Source organism: Tinamus guttatus, unplaced genomic scaffold (genome assembly GCF_059628265.1).
Source record: "Tinamus guttatus ecotype Peru unplaced genomic scaffold, ASM5962826v1 Tinamus_guttatus_pri_ptg000327l, whole genome shotgun sequence".
NCBI lineage: Eukaryota > Metazoa > Chordata > Aves > Tinamiformes > Tinamidae > Tinamus > Tinamus guttatus.
This window is the reverse complement of record NW_028288861.1, coordinates 546,472-563,572: the sequence shown is the minus strand read 5'-3', so window position 1 is coordinate 563,572 and position 17,101 is coordinate 546,472. Positions and strand designations below refer to the sequence as shown.

Here is a 17,101-nt window from a genome sequence, read left to right as displayed (position 1 = left end):
TTGCTAAAAACATTTTGCATTTATGTTTTTGTCTGATTAGCTGTTCTCAGATTGGAGTTTTACAAAATTGGAAAGTATTTCTAATTGACAGAGAGGTGGATAGAGGTAGCCAGGTTGATGGCTAGATCCTTAAAAGGCTTCATTGCCCACAGTCAGACTTGTGTGCAATGCAGACACCAAAGGCCAGGTGAATGATCCTCAATTCCTGTCCCCCCTTCTCTGACTCCTTTGGCAGTAAAAGTCCATCCACAGTCCATCCATTGTTTCTTGTCTGTAAAGTCCCTCAGGCATCTAAACTTCTGCCTCTGTGCATGCCCAGGACTGCTTGAAACTCCGTGAACCTGCATAGCTCTACACCTATCTCAGTCCTAAACCCAGCCTGAATCCACCAGTTTGCAATCTCTTGCCTATATTGCCTGCAGGGACTAACCACTTCACACATCCTGCAGGACCAGGCATTGCACAAACCACCACAGCAGAAGCAGATGGATTAACAAAAAAATGCGTTTGGGAGAGTTGTGGCAAAAGAATCAAAGATCTAACAGGGCCAGTGAAGGTGATCAAGAATGAACACGAGTTTGTTATCTAGTGGTTAGTAGGGCAGAGCAAATGAGGAAGGACAGGGTAACACCTGGGCTCTAGCACATCCTCCAAAGACTGTTTAGGTAGACAGCCAGATGCTGGGGGTGGGGGGAAGGTTGAACAAAAACAACAGTCTTAGAGGAGGGACAAAAGAATACAACATCCTCCAGATGGTTAACTTCAGGAAAAGGGCCCAGCTTTTGAACCCTGAATTGAAGAGCAGCACCTCCTTCTACCCAAAGTTGGACACCTCCCGTCCTGAGATAGATCTACTCAAACAAGTGAACTCCAGTGTTCCCAGTTAGCTAGCTAAAGCAGCAAACTAGAAGTGACTGCTGCGTATTGTGTGTGGCAACTCCCAACTCAGCTTAAGGTGGGTTTGTCTGAGCTCAGGCTGAGGTCTGAGTTTGGGTTAGGAACCAGAACTCCAGCAGCGAGGTCAGCATCATAGCCCCAGCTCCTTTGGAAAGCTTTTCCAAGGCTACCCCTGTGAGTGAGTAGGTAGGAGCCACAATCTTTTTCTTTCTGATTCCTGAAACAGTATCAGGTTTCTTTCTCTTATTTCTAAAATACAATCTTTGCAGGAATGCGAGATGCATGTACCTGCTGCTCAAGTAAGTGCAAGAAAAAGAACTGGGAGTTAGCAAGAGTCCTTCTAGTTGGCTATGCATTCCTTATTCCATTTACTTTAAAAGTAACTTCTTGCTCATTTTGCATCTGATGAAAAGGAAGCATTTAAAACCCATGTCCTTATTCACCACTAGCACTTCAGTGACAAATGTGATCTTACAAACATTCTTATGTGGGGGCTTGTTGGCCAAGAGCTCCAGTGATGCTACGGGGCCATGTTCACGATGTTAGCAGGACAACTTATAGCAAGGGACATGCCTTGTTATAAGCATTTCCAGCATAGAGACTAAGACTTAAACTTCCCCCTCTATCCCAGGTAGAAAAAAATGCTTTTCAAGGTGGTCTCTGAAGTCATTCTCCCTATTAAAATATTGGGGCCAAATACTGCAGAGATTTTCAGAAACTTTTATAGAAGCTGGTGGTAGTACTCTTAAAGCAAGAGGGATCTGTATCCTGGATAAAATAACCAACTCAATCGGGAATGTTAAAACATAGAAACATTTTGTCTTTCAAAATGTTCCTCTGAACTGGGAACAAAGAAGTCATGTTTTGCTGTGATGATTCTTCACTATGAACAAAGGAGGACTTCTTACACTAGATTGTAGCAGGCAGATCCTACCTAATTGCAATTTGCAAGAAATTTTTGAACAGATTGTTGCATCTCCACTGGTTAAAAAACATGCTTTCTACCTTATGCCCTCACCCTGGGCTTATCTTGCTAAAGACATAGACATAAGACCCCTTGTACCTGGTCTCTGATAGGGTTTTACACCAAGATTGCCATGTTCATGTCAAAAGCACAGCTTACAGAAAAGGCAAACTCTGAACTCAAGAATTCATGATATTAAAAAGAAGGATTTCTTCTTTGCCTTACAACACTGTTCAGTTGTTAGATCAGAAGAACAAGAAATAGCTATGAGGGTTTTTTTTTTTTTTTTTGATGTGTTGTGTCTTTTTAAAATGTCTCTAATAGCTTTTGGTGACGCCAGCTCCCAAGGATTCTTTCCTTTAAATGTTTTATTCTATTTTTCAAAGGAAAGATATGTATTTTTTTTACTGCTAATTCATATGCTCATTTTGAAACAACATCAAGAAATAATAATACCTCCTTTACCAAGAGTCTAGTTCCATCTGGTTCAGAACCAAAAAACCCTGCCACAGTCTGATCTGAAGTGTGATTGATTTGGTCCCTTGCAATTTAACTTCTTTACTTACGTCTTTCGTGCATTAAGACTTCCTGGGGAGGGTGGAGAAAAGTGTTTACACTCTTAGACTTTTTGAAAGTGCATCCAAAAGCTCAAAGTATTTGGTGCCTGATTCATTATAAACACCTAGAGGATAGTTCCTGACCTATTTAGAGAATGTCTCTTACCACCAAGTGATTTTATGCTTTTCCAGGCACTTTGAATGGCATATTAATCATTAAAAACAAAGAAGGAAAAAAATAGAAAACCAAACTGCAAATGAAAGCAACTGATAAAGAACTAATAAGCAGTGTGGTTACTTGCAGAAAGAAAGATCTTTCAGGTCTTCACAGCTTTTCCATGACTCTGAGTGACTCTGCAGACAGAGTGATGTCTGCTGTAGCTATATTTGGGGAATAACATACGAGAACTTGAAAATGCTAATTGGAATTCAAGATACTGTAAGAAAGGGAAAGATCAATGAATAAATATCCTACTGCTCTTAGCCAAACAGGCTAAACAGGATACTTTTGACAAGGAAACAGAAGAAGCAAAACAGAACAGTTGGAAATATCAAGACAAGAGATTTGGCCCTGGGCTTACTTGTGTAGTTTCCCAGAAGTGATTTTTTTTTTTTTTGGCAATTTTTGAAAGAGGAATTTTTGGTAACTATACAGATAAAAAGTAGGCCCTTATTTTTGTATTTTATTGTTATCATATTATAGTTTTAATACTGTAGCTTTGTAAGGTTTGTTGCCTTACAAATCCTAATACGCACGTCAACTAGAGGACCCTTTAACAGGGCAAAGACATATATAAAAATGCGGTTTGAGTCTTCTAGAAAGGCTCTCCTAACTCCAGCCTCTCAGATTTTTGCATGCACTTCATTTTATAAACTCTGAATAGTCCCACTGAAAATAAAGTCAAGCATCTGGCAAGTCCCTACAAGACTAGGGTCCGAAACGAGAGCTTAGCAAAGAAATTAAGTATGCACCAAATTTCACCTTTCTTACCAAAGTACTTAACTATATGCTTGCATTTATGTGTGTAGTTAAAATGCTCTTCGGGTCAATGGACTGGTGAGCTGGAACCTTATCTTTAGCAGTTGTTTTAGACGACCACAACTGGTTAAAATATTTCTTTGTCTGTCTTTAGATGTTTTTTTGTCAGTAACAGTGAAAACTTGGCTTATTCATTGGAAATATGATTTTTAATAGCAGAGAATTATGAAGTTAAAAGGCCTTCTTCCCTATTAAAAGCCTTTAGACATTTAAAAATGGATTCATTCAGATTCCTATGCAGACACAAAAATGAATGCAAAAATTAAAAAAAATAAAGAAAAGAAAAAAAAAAAATCATCTTCCCAGATTAATTTCAATGCTAAATGCTTACTTCACTGGCAGTTTGGTACCTAACCAATTTTAGGGATTTAAGCCAAAAATGATTCTGGCTCCTTTGAAAACTATTTTCCTTATTGTAGTTTATAGATTGGGAAATGGAGTTATGAGAAAATCTGTGTGAGTTAAGAAAGAAAAAAGGGATAAGGAAAAGGGAGTTATTTGTGCCTCCCATGTAGGTCTTATTCTCAGCATATAGAGATCTAAGGAAAAAAAAAAAAAAAAAAGGGGGGGCGCAATGCGCAAGAGCTCTCTTTCTTTCTACCTACATTTTCAGGAGGTGCTGCATTAATATTGATTAAAAGAGAAATGGAATGCAGCTATTAAAGGAGCAAAGTGGTTTAGGAGCCCTTTCCTTCCCATAATACAGTAGCCATTTTTGTCACACTGGATTTCGAATATAAAATGCAGAACTTCTGCACAGGCTATGTAAGGTTTTGTCTCAGCCAAAAAAAAGAGCTTCAGCTCCTTCGTTCCTGCAAAACTTTTTTAATCTGCTATTCTGTTTTTACCTAGATATTGCCAGGAAAAACAGAAAGAAGAGATAAGATTTGAATTTTAAAGAGGGCAATGGAAAAAAAAGGAAAAAAAAAAAAACCCTGAACCAACACAAAAGCCTTTCAAACCTTCTTACATAACTAGATAGTGCTTCTTCCCTTATTAGTCCTTTATTTTTTTCTTTTGCAAGTAGCAAAGTCAGGAAGAAGGCCCAAGTTTCTTGAATTCCAGCTACCTACTTCAGCCAGTAACAGCCCCCCACCCTGTGCCACATCAGACCCCTTCTCTTTCAGACTGCTGAGAAACAGTTACAGGTGGATCCAAAAAACAAACCACTTCCGATTATAGTGAGAGAAAAGTGAAGAGACGCCTTTGATGGACCTGTGTATGTCCATACATATCTCAACAGCGTTATGCAATCTGCCCGAAATGTTGCTGTCAGCATGCGGGATGTGGTAAGGAGTGGGAAAGGAGTCCTTCACTTCTGCAGCATAACTGGAAACTGTATTTCATAGCTGTCAGATCACTTGAGTGAAAAACATGTCAAGCTCCTTAGATGACTCTTTTCATAATACCCAGTTACCACGTCAGACTGTAAGGGCTTCTCCTACCCACACGCAGCCTGTTTGCTTCACTGAGCCACTTCTTGTATCACGTTTCTCCAGAGCTATCCCAAAAACAAGGCATATCAGCAGACACCTCCTTTCCTTACAGCCACGGTCCCGTAAGACAGCCTTTCCACAGAATAGAATGAAAAGCAAATGCATGTGGGCAGAGGAATTTTTCATGGGTATTTTATGGCTCTCGTTTTCTTGTTATGTTTTTCTATAACCATCAAATACATAAGATGCACCCAAAAAATACTGTGAAAAGTATTACAAAACTATTAGGTTGACAAATGATACTTCCTCATTTAGCATGAAAGATCATATTCATCCGGCCGTCAAACTTCACCCTAATAAAATATGTTTTTTTAAAATCACTTTTGAAAAATAGTCACATATGGATTGTATTATATTTGTAGGTGTTTTGGGGCCAGAGAATATATTTTGTTCTATTTCTGCAACATGCTGTGCAGTGCAATTCTGCTCTGTGACCACGGCTTTTGGTACAGGGGCTCTTACAAGCCCAAAGGCTGAAGCTACATATCATAGATTCAAAGCATGAGAATTTTACATGTTTTACCTAGACTTGTAAAGAATTTGAGTGTCTAAAGTTAGTAATTTTAGCTTGAAGGCACTGCTCACCTCACCTTCATGGAAAGTCAGATGTGCAAAGTCATCCCCAGAAGATGAAAATGGACAGTACCCAGATGTGGAGACCCTCGTCTCTGAGGGCACGTGTTGCAAAGTGCATTTCTGAAACAAGACCTCTGGGAAGGGGACGCGTCTCGTGTCACATCAGACTAAGAACTGCACCCACCCTGCTCACCCTGGCCCACCATGCATCTTCACATCCCTTCAAGCACGGCAGATGGCAAGCGGCAGGCAATGGTGACGGTCAAAATTTGCTTCTAACACAGTCACCAACTCCAAAGGAGTCGCTGGGGAGAAAGCTCCTTCCTTAACATTTTGCTCCCTTATTTTTTGAAGTTCTTGCACTATGGTAACCTCAAAAGGCAAAAAGCACAGTAATCCATCACCACCTTGGTACTGACAAGAAGCTGAGGCATGATGGCAGGCATAGATGCCTAGATACTTAATCTAGTCTGCTTTTCTGCTCCAAGACACATGGAGAGAGTGCTTTGACGTTATTCTTTTTGAACACTACCAAAATAAAGGAGTATCCCAAGTTGCTGCCTTATTTAAATTGGTGATATTGTCACTAATGGCTGAATTTTATGTAATCGTTTCTTTTTTTTTTTTCTCCTGTAAATTAGTGCCAGATTCACAGGCCTGTCAACCAAGCTCCTTTCTCTTCTTCACAGAACAGTTCAAAATACCAAGTAAAGCAGTTCAGATGTGTCCAGTTTCCCCCAGACAGCTTGCCTTACATCTGACCTAGAGGAGCCTGTCTAGGAGTGAGAGATGCTTGATTTCTAGGTATATTAGGGCCAGATTCTCAGCTGGCATAAATCAGTTACATCTTTCTAAAGTTATTATTAGCTAGTGCAATTTACTCAAGAAAAGGATCTGGCCCCATCAGCCTTTGGCTTCTCTGCAAAGGCTTTTAATAAGGCGCCAACTATCCTGGCAGTGAGAATATACTGAGTAGCGCTCAAAGTGAGCAGTAGCAGACAGGAGCTCAGCCCAATAACATTTTTTTCCCTGCAAGAATTAAGCACAGCACTTCTTTTAAGACTGAAACAATTCTTACTGTTCCACTAAAACAAAGAGCAACTCATACAGTGAATACCAGCAAGAAATGGGAGAGGAAATTTGTAGAACAAAAACAAAGAGGACCCCAAAACAATAGCGAGCGGGTAGCCGAATCCAGTGAGGTCCATAGCACACGTCGTTACGACCCTGCGACACCCACATGCGTCAGCTCAAACCACCGCTGTGGAAGTAGGCCCGTTCCCCCCCGGTTTCTGCTCAAACTAAACTGTGACACAAAATGCCCCCACAGTTTTGAACCCACAGTAGAGTTTTGTAGAGCATCAGCAGGGTTTCAAATGTGCTGGGGTTCATAAGGCTGCAGGTGGGAGGAAGGGGAAGGTAATTTTCTTATAAGAACGTACCTCTCAGCCAGGAGCTAGCAGGACCTTGTTTTGGATGAGGTCTCACCTGTGCAGCAGCATCTTTGGAGTCAGTTCTGGGAATGGTTCATTAAAGGGGGTCCCACTGTAAACGGGATATAAACTTCCAAGCTGAAAACTCTGGATAACTGATGTCAACAGGACAGTGAGCAAAAGTGTCTTTTCCCCCACCTCTCCTTGACACAAAGAAAAAATAGACATTTCCTTTCTGCAAAGTCTTTTGTTTTTCAATGCTACCTTCCTTCAGCCCAAGCAGTCAAGCACAACTAGAATGATGCTCCCCAGCTGGCTTATTTTTATGAACAAGTAAGCAAAATTGTGCACGAATACTTCTACTTTGCCCTGATCCAAAAATCCTGAGGATCCTGAAGATGCAAGACTTGAAACACTGGATTAAAGGAAAGAAAAGAGATGGAAAAATTCAATGGGCTCATCAGCAAGAAATGGTGAGACATCCTGAGGTTGAAATACAGCTTCCATGTCAGGAGATGCATCCTAAGGGATTTCTTGAGCGGCTATAAGTAGAGATCCACCTTTCCAGCCAGGTGACTGGGAAGCAGAGATGCCCGCCCTGCAGCGGCCGCTGGTGCCACCCCGGAGCGATGCCAGGGCTGTGCGTGAACCATGCAGGAACGCGCAGCGAAGAGGAGGCTCTGCGTGCGGAGCGGCAGCGCGGGCGGCAGCTCTGTGCTCCTGCAGAAAGAGCTTCCTCCCCCGGCAGCCAAAGGGATATGGCCCTGGGCCCCCATCGCTGCTCAGGAGCGGTTAATCTATGGAGACTAATAGCACTTTTTTGATCAATATAAAGAAAAATCCTGAAAATTCCCTCGGCCTCTCTTTTCATCCATCTGGGTGTCCCTTGCTGTTTTTCTCTGACAGAAATGCCTCCCTCCCCTCCAGCGGGAACTCCAGTGCCCCTGCTCACCAGCACATCTCCTCTCTCCTGCTGCCCCCCGCCGTTGCCTGCAGCTCCTTGCCCTGTGGCTTCTGCAGCATTCGCGCTAGCTGCTGGCCAAGCAGCTGAGGCAGTGCTTTTCCCCCCACGTTATCACTAAGCACATGTGCCTTGTTTTCCAACTTAACGCAACGGATGAGTAAATCTCTAATTTATGAATGTGCTGAGCACTCATCTCTTGCAGCTGGCAGTAACCAGTGCCCTTAAAGAGTGAGCTGTTGCTAAATGCTTCAAAAATCCAGATGCGAGGCATCTCGCCCAAGCACAGCATCACGAACGCAGCCCATCCACAGCTTTTTTAGCTTGCCCTCCTCATCTGCACAGACGAGCCTAATAAAAACCTCCGCTCGCCAGGCACGATGTGCGGTGCGTGGAAGAGGCCCGAGGTGACCGCGGCAGGGCAGTTTCGGCGCGCGGGCAGCATAAACCCCAGTGTTTATGTCACGAGGGGCCGCAGTGCTGCCGCGGTGCCACCTGCACCTGGCTCCGGCGGCCCCGGCCCGTCGGGGGGGCGCTTGTGGCCCGCGGCGCCCCGGGGTCCCCGCGACCTCCCTCCCGTTAGCGGAGCCCCTTCCCCTCCGCGCAGCCCGCGCTGCGGGGCCGCTGCTGCTCCCAGAGCCGCGCGGGGCACGGGGACACCGAGGGCTGCGGGAGCCCCACGAGGGCTCGGCAGCCGCAAGCTCTGATCCCCTCCCGGTAACCGTGAGGGCCGCCGTGCCCGGCGCGCTGGCAGGAGGCGCTGCCCGGGCAGGGCGCGTGGGGGACACGGTGACACCTCCCGCGGTGGCCGGAGCGCCCGGACGGGGCCGGTGACGGGGGCAGCGGGAATGGAGGGGAACGGGCTGGGGAAGGGAGAGGGGAGGGAGGGGGTATTTAACTCTTCTTAAATGTCATACTTTAATGGGGATGGAAAATGTGAATTTTCTGTGCATTCCAGGAACAATTCCTTTGTGGGGCGGGGGCGGGGGGTGACCTTTAGCACCGACTCTCTTGAGAGGAGAGTCGCCGAGTGTTTATCTGGATGGCTGAAAGCTTTCCCTGGTGGAAGTTTATGGAAGTGTTAAAGGGGGCGGATAACACGGACTTTGGAGGCGCTTGTCCAATGATCTGGAGGGGCTCGCAGAGCGGCTCTCAGCTGGCAGACATTTAAATGGGAGACAGCTCGGCGCTGCCGCAATTTGCAGGCAGGACCTGAGGCTCCTTTCTATGGACTCCCGGGCGGCTGCGGGCTCCCACCCCCGCTGCTCCGCCGAGTGACCCCCGCCGGGCCGCGCCGCAACGAGGAGCCGCCACCGCCGAGCAGGTGAGCGGGGCCCGGTGCCGCGGTGAGGGCCACCCGCGCCGGCAGAGACCGAGCGGGGCCAGGCTCCGAGGGAGGAAAACGGCACATTTGAATCCCTTTCTCCCACCTTCGGGGAGGGGGGGGTGGGAGGAGTCTTTCATGGGTGCCGGGGAAAACCCGCGGGCGCCTCGATGCAGCCGCGCACGCTGCCCGGCCCGCCTGTTAGACGGCGGGAGCTGTCGCATCCCTCTCGCCCCGCAGAGAGGGTGATTGCAAAAGCCCGGCCAGCTCTGTCTCTCCTGCCCGCCCGCGCGACCATTCCCGGCAAACGGGACTCGGCGCCCGCCTGGCACCCGGTGAAATCCCGGCCGGGCCGCCGCGGGACGGGCGCAGGTACCCAGGTGCCGCCCCGTCCATCCCGAGCCGGCCCAGCCTGGCTCGGCGGCACCGCTCGGGCCGTCCCGCCTCTGCCCGCTGCTTGGCGTAGGGCACCGCGGGCGGCCGAGCGCCTGGGGACACCGCGGGCCGAGCGGCGCCGTCGGGGAAGGCTCCGTGGCCGCGCTCGGCTGCTCTCCGCTTCTCTCCACCGCCTCCCCGCGTCCTGCTCTCCCACCTGCCTCGGAGCCCTCGGCGGGTTTGGCTGCCTCGGCGCTCCCTGCCGCCCTTCCCAGGCCAAGCGGCGCCCAGCGCGGGGCGGGAGCAGCCGCGGGCCTGGCCCGACTCTCCGGGCGCAGCCCGTCCCGGCCGCGCCGCCCCATCCAGCCGGGGGAGGTTTGTTCCCTCGGCCCGACCCCAGCGAGCACGGGGCCCTGTGGCGAGTCCTGTCAGCTCGGGTGTCACTTCGGGGGAGCTGCTGCTCCGTCGGGTGAGGTTGCCTGCAGCTACCCCCGGGCAGCCGCGTCTGCGTCCACAGGAGAGCCGGGCCGAGTTGGTGGCCTCCTTGGCCCGACAGCCCTAGTGATGGCTGCAGTGACATCACTTAGTGTGACGGGGAAGGGGCTCCGGCAGCCCCCTGTGCCCCTCCGTGCTGCATGGCCGCAGCCCTCTCTTCTTACCCTCTGCGGCCTTCCCCGGCCACCAGCGGTGGTTGCCACCACGCTTCTGGTTTCCTGCTTTTAATTCCTCCCATTAAACCCCTCTATGCAGAACGCACGCGTTGCTGGAACACCGGCGCGCGCTTGGCCTGTGCTTTCTGCTAATGGGGTCCTGGGTTAAGTTACAGACACATTTGGTGAGACGTGCGGAGACCTTCAGGTCTAGCGCCAGGAAACCCCGGGCCGGGGCTTTCTTTGAAGTACGTGTGATGATTTGCAAGCAGGGGAGCTGCTGCGTTCTCCCCCTACTCCACGGCGCGCTGAGAGAGCCCAAGACGCACCGGAGCACGGAGTGGCCCCTTGCTCCCGCAGATGCGCTCCTGAGCTGCGCAAGGGCATTGCTTTTCTCCCGGCACTGTCGCTCAGCTTCCCCCACCACTTTCCCCCTGTCAGCATGCAGAGCTGTTTGGAGTGGCAAACCTATTCTGGTGCTTCTGCAGATCCGTGCGCAGATCCTTCTGGAGGGAGTTTCAGGGGTGAATCCGTGTTGCTCCAGGCGCATCTTTGGGGCGCTCGGAGCTTGGCAAGAGCCGTGCCCACCACGATGTGCAGCTTCCCCTTAGTCCTGTGGGATGTCCCGCAGAGCGGCGCGTTCGTTCATTAGGGGGAGGTTGTGGAGTTCTGTTTTCCTCACTCTTTTCCCTCGTACTGCTCTCTGTCTTCGTCACTCTTCGCGGAAAAGCCACCTCCATGACTCATGAGCGGGAGTCATAGGAAAAGTTAATGCATCCCAATTCTAGCAATGAGAGATGTTAGTTTTGCTGGCTTAGTCTTGAAAAACATGATGATCCTCTAGAAATTGCCATTGCCATGCATTTTTGCGCATTAAAAATACAGATCTATGGACTACAAAAACATTACATGAGAATATTTCCGTAATTCATATATAATAAACCAGGCATAGAATTATTCTGATCCTCTGGGACATAAACCACTTTGGTTTTCTCAATCTTTGGCTGGTATTTGAAGCCACCAAGTGCAGCTATTTTATTAGGTCTTCTGCAGATAATTTTTCATGTTTTCTGCGAAGCCCATGAGTCCATGGCTTATCATAATATTTTCCTACTAAATATGGTTCACAGATGACACTTTGGGCTTGCTGAAGTCTGTGGGAATCTTGCTGTATGTTTCCGCAGAAGCAGGACTCCATCCAGCGCTTTTAAACAAGTTCCTCCGTGTTGAAACTTTCAGTAATAACTTTATGACTCTGCCTGGGAACTCATAGGGAAACACCGTTTTTAAATTGACATTTGGAACTTCTTAATTTATAGGAGAAAGCGCCTAAACAAAAAATATACAACTTAATTGTGTTAGGTAACAAACCAGAAAGGGACCAGATGAAGTGCTGCTAGTATTAATCCACTAAATTCCTCATGTGCCTCAGATGATTAGATCTTGGGCGCTAGATAAACCACACATTTAGCTATATAAATGTCAGGGCCCAAGTCTGCTCCCGTTTGAAGTCAACAATAAAATTGATGATGATGATGAAAAGTAGAACTCTAAATCCAGAGTGAAGTTTGGAAAGAACAGATTTTGAAGTACTTTGCTACTCTTCAGGAAAATAAATATTAATGATACCAGATCTCTCAATGGGTTTGCAGGAAAATAAGTAGGAATTGAACTTGGCATTTTGTTGGTACTCATGAGGATTCTCAAATCAGCATTCTGGTTTTGTCAGTGCTTCTGCAATAGCCAGTATCATCCGATTTGCTCCTGAAAATGTTGCAGAAGTTTTAAATTTTGAAATATTTGAAATATTTTACAGACTAATTCTGCACAGCTCCTACCCAAGCTCCAGTACTACTCTTTAAGCTTATGGGTGTGGAAGGGAAAATAATGTTTACTTAAGGAGGAATTTCTTTTTGATAAAACTTTGGGCATGATAATACTGATTTTATTATTTTATCTCGTACTCTTTCTTGTTCTATTTTTTCACAGCAATAAAAATACGGTAGGAAACCTTTTCACAAACACTAATTCATAGAAGGATGGATCATTTAGGTCCCTGGTGTAGCCAGAGATGCAGTCCTTTCTTATAAGCAAATACCCTGCTTTGGGAGCAGAGATAGCACAGGGTCCGGGCATTGCATTTTGGCTGTTTTCCTTGCTGAGGCGTTCCATCTCCTTTTTCTTTGCAATTTGACTTGTATATGTATGTGTATATATATATATATATATGTATATATATATAAGCTAATTTTAATAAGTGTTTAAAAAATAACTTTTCTTTTAATAGTAATTCAAGTGGGTTTCTACTTGAGCTCCCATTTGAGTCATGAACTTCACACAGCCTTTTATGTGGGTCTATATTCAAACTATAATTTAGCCCCAAATGATTAGATTGCTTTTATTCTTACATTTACCTTTTGGAAGTGACCAAAAGAAACATTCTTTCTGAGTTGCTAATTTTCATTTGAATCACAATCACTTTTCTATGCGTATAGTGCAATCTTCACCTCTAAGGTTGCAAGCCAAATCAGTGAATTTTTTTTTCCTCCCACAGTTTAGGATTGTTTTTAAAAAAGATGCTTAATAAAGGAGCATGAAACTGGGAGAGATGTTGTACAATTGTAAACATTACCATTAAATTTTCCCCAAATTACTGTCCCAAAGTACACCTCATTTTCAGATAACGAAACCTGAAATGATCGTGCAAAAAGGTGGAGCGACATAACCTGTTTTAGAAATAAAAGTGGCACATATCTGTCTTGGCAAAACATCATCTCAATTGTGGGACACTAAGCAAGTACCCAAAGTTTCCCAGCACTCCTTAAAAACTAACATTTTGTTTTCTGTTGCATACAATGACTTTCTTTCTTAAGACTTTGGCACCATGTTGAGTAAGTTAATATTAATATCGAAATAGTGTCGAAATACAGTGTATATGATGTATGGTTGCTGGAGAAATAGGAACAGCTCTGGAAAGAGTCGTTCTTGCCTTTCCAGGAAATAAGTACTGTTTTATAGCTGTTCTTAGGAAAAAAAAAAAACAAAACAAAAAACAAAAATAAAGCCAAAACATGGAAAATAAAGTTTAAAAGAAGCATGTTTAAATAAAATTGAGATTGTAACAGAAGTAGAAAAAAGACAGCAAACGTGAAGTCTGAGCTCACACTTGAAATTACGCTGCGTTAGTCTTCAATCAGAATTCCCAACATTTTTTTCTTTCTATGTCTGTGTTGCAAGGATATTAAAATTGCATGTTCTGTACAGCATTTTATTTAGATATTAAAAGCAGCTTTTCTACGTTGTCTGTTGGAACCAGTAGTAGTGTCATTCTAACATCCCCTTTCTTTATGCCTGAAACTTCTAAATGTAGCACATTCTGGTTTGTAAACCCAAATTAATACAACAAATGCATATACTCATCATGCATATTATACATTCTAGGCACCACAATGATCCTGAGATGAACGTTTGTAATACTATATCCACAAGCAAGTCCCTGAACGTGGTGGAGAGCTCCTGTAACCCTTTTCCACCCTTATAGCTCTTTTCCTAGCCCCATCAGGCGGAAGGGCTTTTTGAACACCATAATACAAAGATTATTTTGACTTGGTGACTGGAAAGACCTTAAAAATTAATGTTCATTTTTGCAGCAGTAATGGCCATCTTGAGCCTCTCCTGAGTGACTACATTGCAGCTGTAAAGTTGGCATCTGACTGGTTTTTTGCCCAGTTACTTTGCCTTAGGCAGAGCAGGTAAAATAGTACAGGGAAATTCCTGTGGTTTCATGTTTCATATGTTTGCTGGGTGGCAACATAAGCAGGACTCCAGTTCAGAAGCTATTTTGCCCTTCAGTGGTAGGATTAGTCAAATAAGAGATTCAACTACAGCACTTGAAGCATGTAGAAGAGAGCAACTTCCTTTTTTTTTCTTCCCATTTCTTCCCTTTTTAATGTATGTACATCTTTGATTGCTTGCAAAAAATCATAAAATGGTAGAACTGCAAAGAGCCCCTTCAGGGGCTTTTCCCAAGCACCCTGCTAGGAGGGTCCCGAGTGCCCCCTTCCCAAGCCATCTTGCTGGCTGAAGCCATCCCTTGCTTTCTGAAACATCGTGGAGAGTCTAGAGCTTCTGGGATGTGTGACAACCAAGGACTTCCTTCCCAGCTCATTGTCATAGCCTTGAGAGCTACCAGTAATGGTGGAAAGTACCTGGGTCGCCAAGAACGAAGAAGGAGAGTCCGACACCAGTAACTGTGTCTGGAGCAGATGCGCAGTTTTGAAGAGCCCGGTTGTCTCCACTTCAGTGCACTTGAAGTGGTTTTGGGTGCACAGGCGACATTCTTGCACGATGCAACCCTTTGTGACCTCGTGTCATGTATGAAATACTGCTGTCCTCATATGACCTCCCAATAATACACTATATAAAACAACTAAAACTCAAATCTCAAAATGTCTCAACACTATTTGACTGCATCTGAGTAACTATCAAGGACTCACAGTAATCTAATTTGAAACTAATTTGAAATTAAATTTGAATTATGAAATCTGAAATAAGAGACAGCTCTTTTAGCTTATACATTCTCTTATTGTTATGTATTATTTTGTATTAGTTGTATGTCTCATTGTATATCCGTTACTTACCTTAGGCTTCATTGCACTCAGACTCAGTCGAACCACACAGTGCAGTAAAGGAGAGTTTGGGATGCTGTAATTCAAACAGGTGCAGATCATATATTGTAGGCAGATTATTTAAGAAGCTGAGCTAAACTTATAACTTCAGAAAACATAGCTGGAATAGATCTCCTGAGCCAGAGAGTTTAGTCCTCTGCTACTACAGGTAGCCATTTCATAGCAACCCTTACGTAAAATCTGTTCTTCCACAAGTGTAAATCAAGAACAACATTCATAGTGTCAGTAAGACATAAGGGAATTGGAACTTAAACAGGGTAATATACAAGGAGAAAGGAGCTGGAAGTAGATGCATGCTACACAAAACTGAATTATGTTTGGACTTGCTTTGACTTTGAATTGCCATATATGAAAGCTTTAACTACCCTGTAGTTCTGAAATAGCTGTCCAACTGGTAAAGACTGAAAACTTATCTTGCACGTGTGTATACACATATGCACACACATATCTCTTATAGAACTGAAGATTTACTGCATACCTGACCTGATTTCTGATGGTGTCTGAAATCCCCAACTGTGCTTTATTCCTCCACTCCCTCTCTGTAGGATGCTCCGCACACTGTATGCCGTGGGTGCTCTGTTTCTTCTGGTGGGATTTCTGCTGCCCGCAGCAGAAGGCAGGAAGAGGAACCGTGGCTCTCAGGGTGCCATCCCTCCCCCTGACAAAGAGCAGCCCAATGATTCAGAGCAGACGCAGGCGCAGCAGCAGCCGGGCTCCCGGCATCGAGAGCGGGGCAAGGGCACCTCAATGCCGGCCGAGGAGGTGCTGGAGTCCAGTCAGGAGGCACTGCACATCACCGAGCGCAAATACCTGAAGCGGGACTGGTGTAAAACTCAACCCCTCAAACAAACTATCCACGAAGAAGGCTGCAACAGTCGCACCATCATCAACAGGTTCTGCTATGGCCAATGCAATTCCTTCTACATCCCGAGGCACGTCCGCAAAGAAGAAGGCTCTTTCCAGTCCTGCTCCTTCTGCAAGCCCAAGAAATTCACCACCATGACTGTCACACTTAATTGCCCTGAGCTTCAGCCCCCGAGGAAGAAGAAGAGGATCACCCGAGTTAAGGAGTGCCGGTGTATATCTATTGACTTGGACTAAGCGGAGGAAACGCCAGACTGACTGCACTCTGACTGTGCGCCAGCATCGCGAGAGTGAGAGGTATACGCTAGCATACCTCCAGGGCTGGAGCAACTGAGAGGGACCGACTGAATTATCTGAAATAAGAAACAACAAGAACAAAGAATCAAAAAAGGACCTAGGGGAAGGACGTGCATGTGTGTGGTTGTGTGCAAGATGGAAAAGGGAGGTGGATAAGCAAACAGATGAATGTTCACTATGGTAAAATTATTTTTATCGGGAGTTCAAAATACTAAAATCTATTTACCCACAGGCTCAACATCACAGTAATTAGGTTTTCTAGTGCACATCCACATTTTTGCCGTTTACGGGCAAAGTGCAGCTGTGGCTTTTCCTCATGTTCACCTGCCAAGCTAGTTGCTTTTACTGTATGAAAAGGAACATTGCACTGCACAGACAAGAAGTTTGAAAGCACGAGGTTACTCTGAAATGTAAAGTAAACTAAGCCATAGCATAACATCACAAAAAATAACAGCTGTGTCAGGAGTTTCAGAAAATAAGTGCACTCCAAAAGCCATGTTGGCAGAACAATGAGGGGGAAAGCAGGAGTGTGAAAAAAATATCAGTGTAGGTGGAAAGAAAACATTACAGCAAGTTAGGAAGAAAAGGGTCAAAGTAAGTAGATGGGGGAATACAAATGGAACAAAAAAGAAAGATACATATATAGAAAGACACAGAAAGAGGTATTGTCTTCTGTTTACGTTTTACTTTAATTTATAGACCTATTCATATATTACATAAATTAAAGAGAAACTATATACAAGACTATAAAGAGATTTCCAAATTCTAATGGCTAAGTTGATCAAAAGGCTCTCTTGTGCCACTAGATCCATTTGAAGTCTTGTATTTCAGCAAGCAGTTATCCTTCATATTTACACATGTATGTATACGCAGTACCTGTTATTCATTGGTATGGATACGTGCACGCAGGGAGTGTGCCAACCCCGCCACGCGCATCTGTCCCTCTCCTGCTCTTTTTCACACGGACACCCATACCGCAG

At 45.2% G+C, this 17,101-nt stretch overlaps 1 protein-coding gene across 1 annotated transcript; it reads left to right on the top strand.

Annotated features, from left to right (window-relative positions):
• Nucleotides 1-15,505: 15,505 nt before the first annotated feature.
• Nucleotides 15,506-16,116, top strand: GREM1 (gremlin 1, DAN family BMP antagonist). Its single transcript, XM_010221476.2, has one exon. The coding sequence runs from the start codon at nucleotides 15,507-15,509 to the stop codon at nucleotides 16,059-16,061; it is 555 nt and encodes a 184-aa protein (XP_010219778.1). The 5' UTR covers nucleotide 15,506; the 3' UTR covers nucleotides 16,062-16,116.
• The last annotated feature ends 985 nt before the right edge of the window (nucleotides 16,117-17,101 follow it).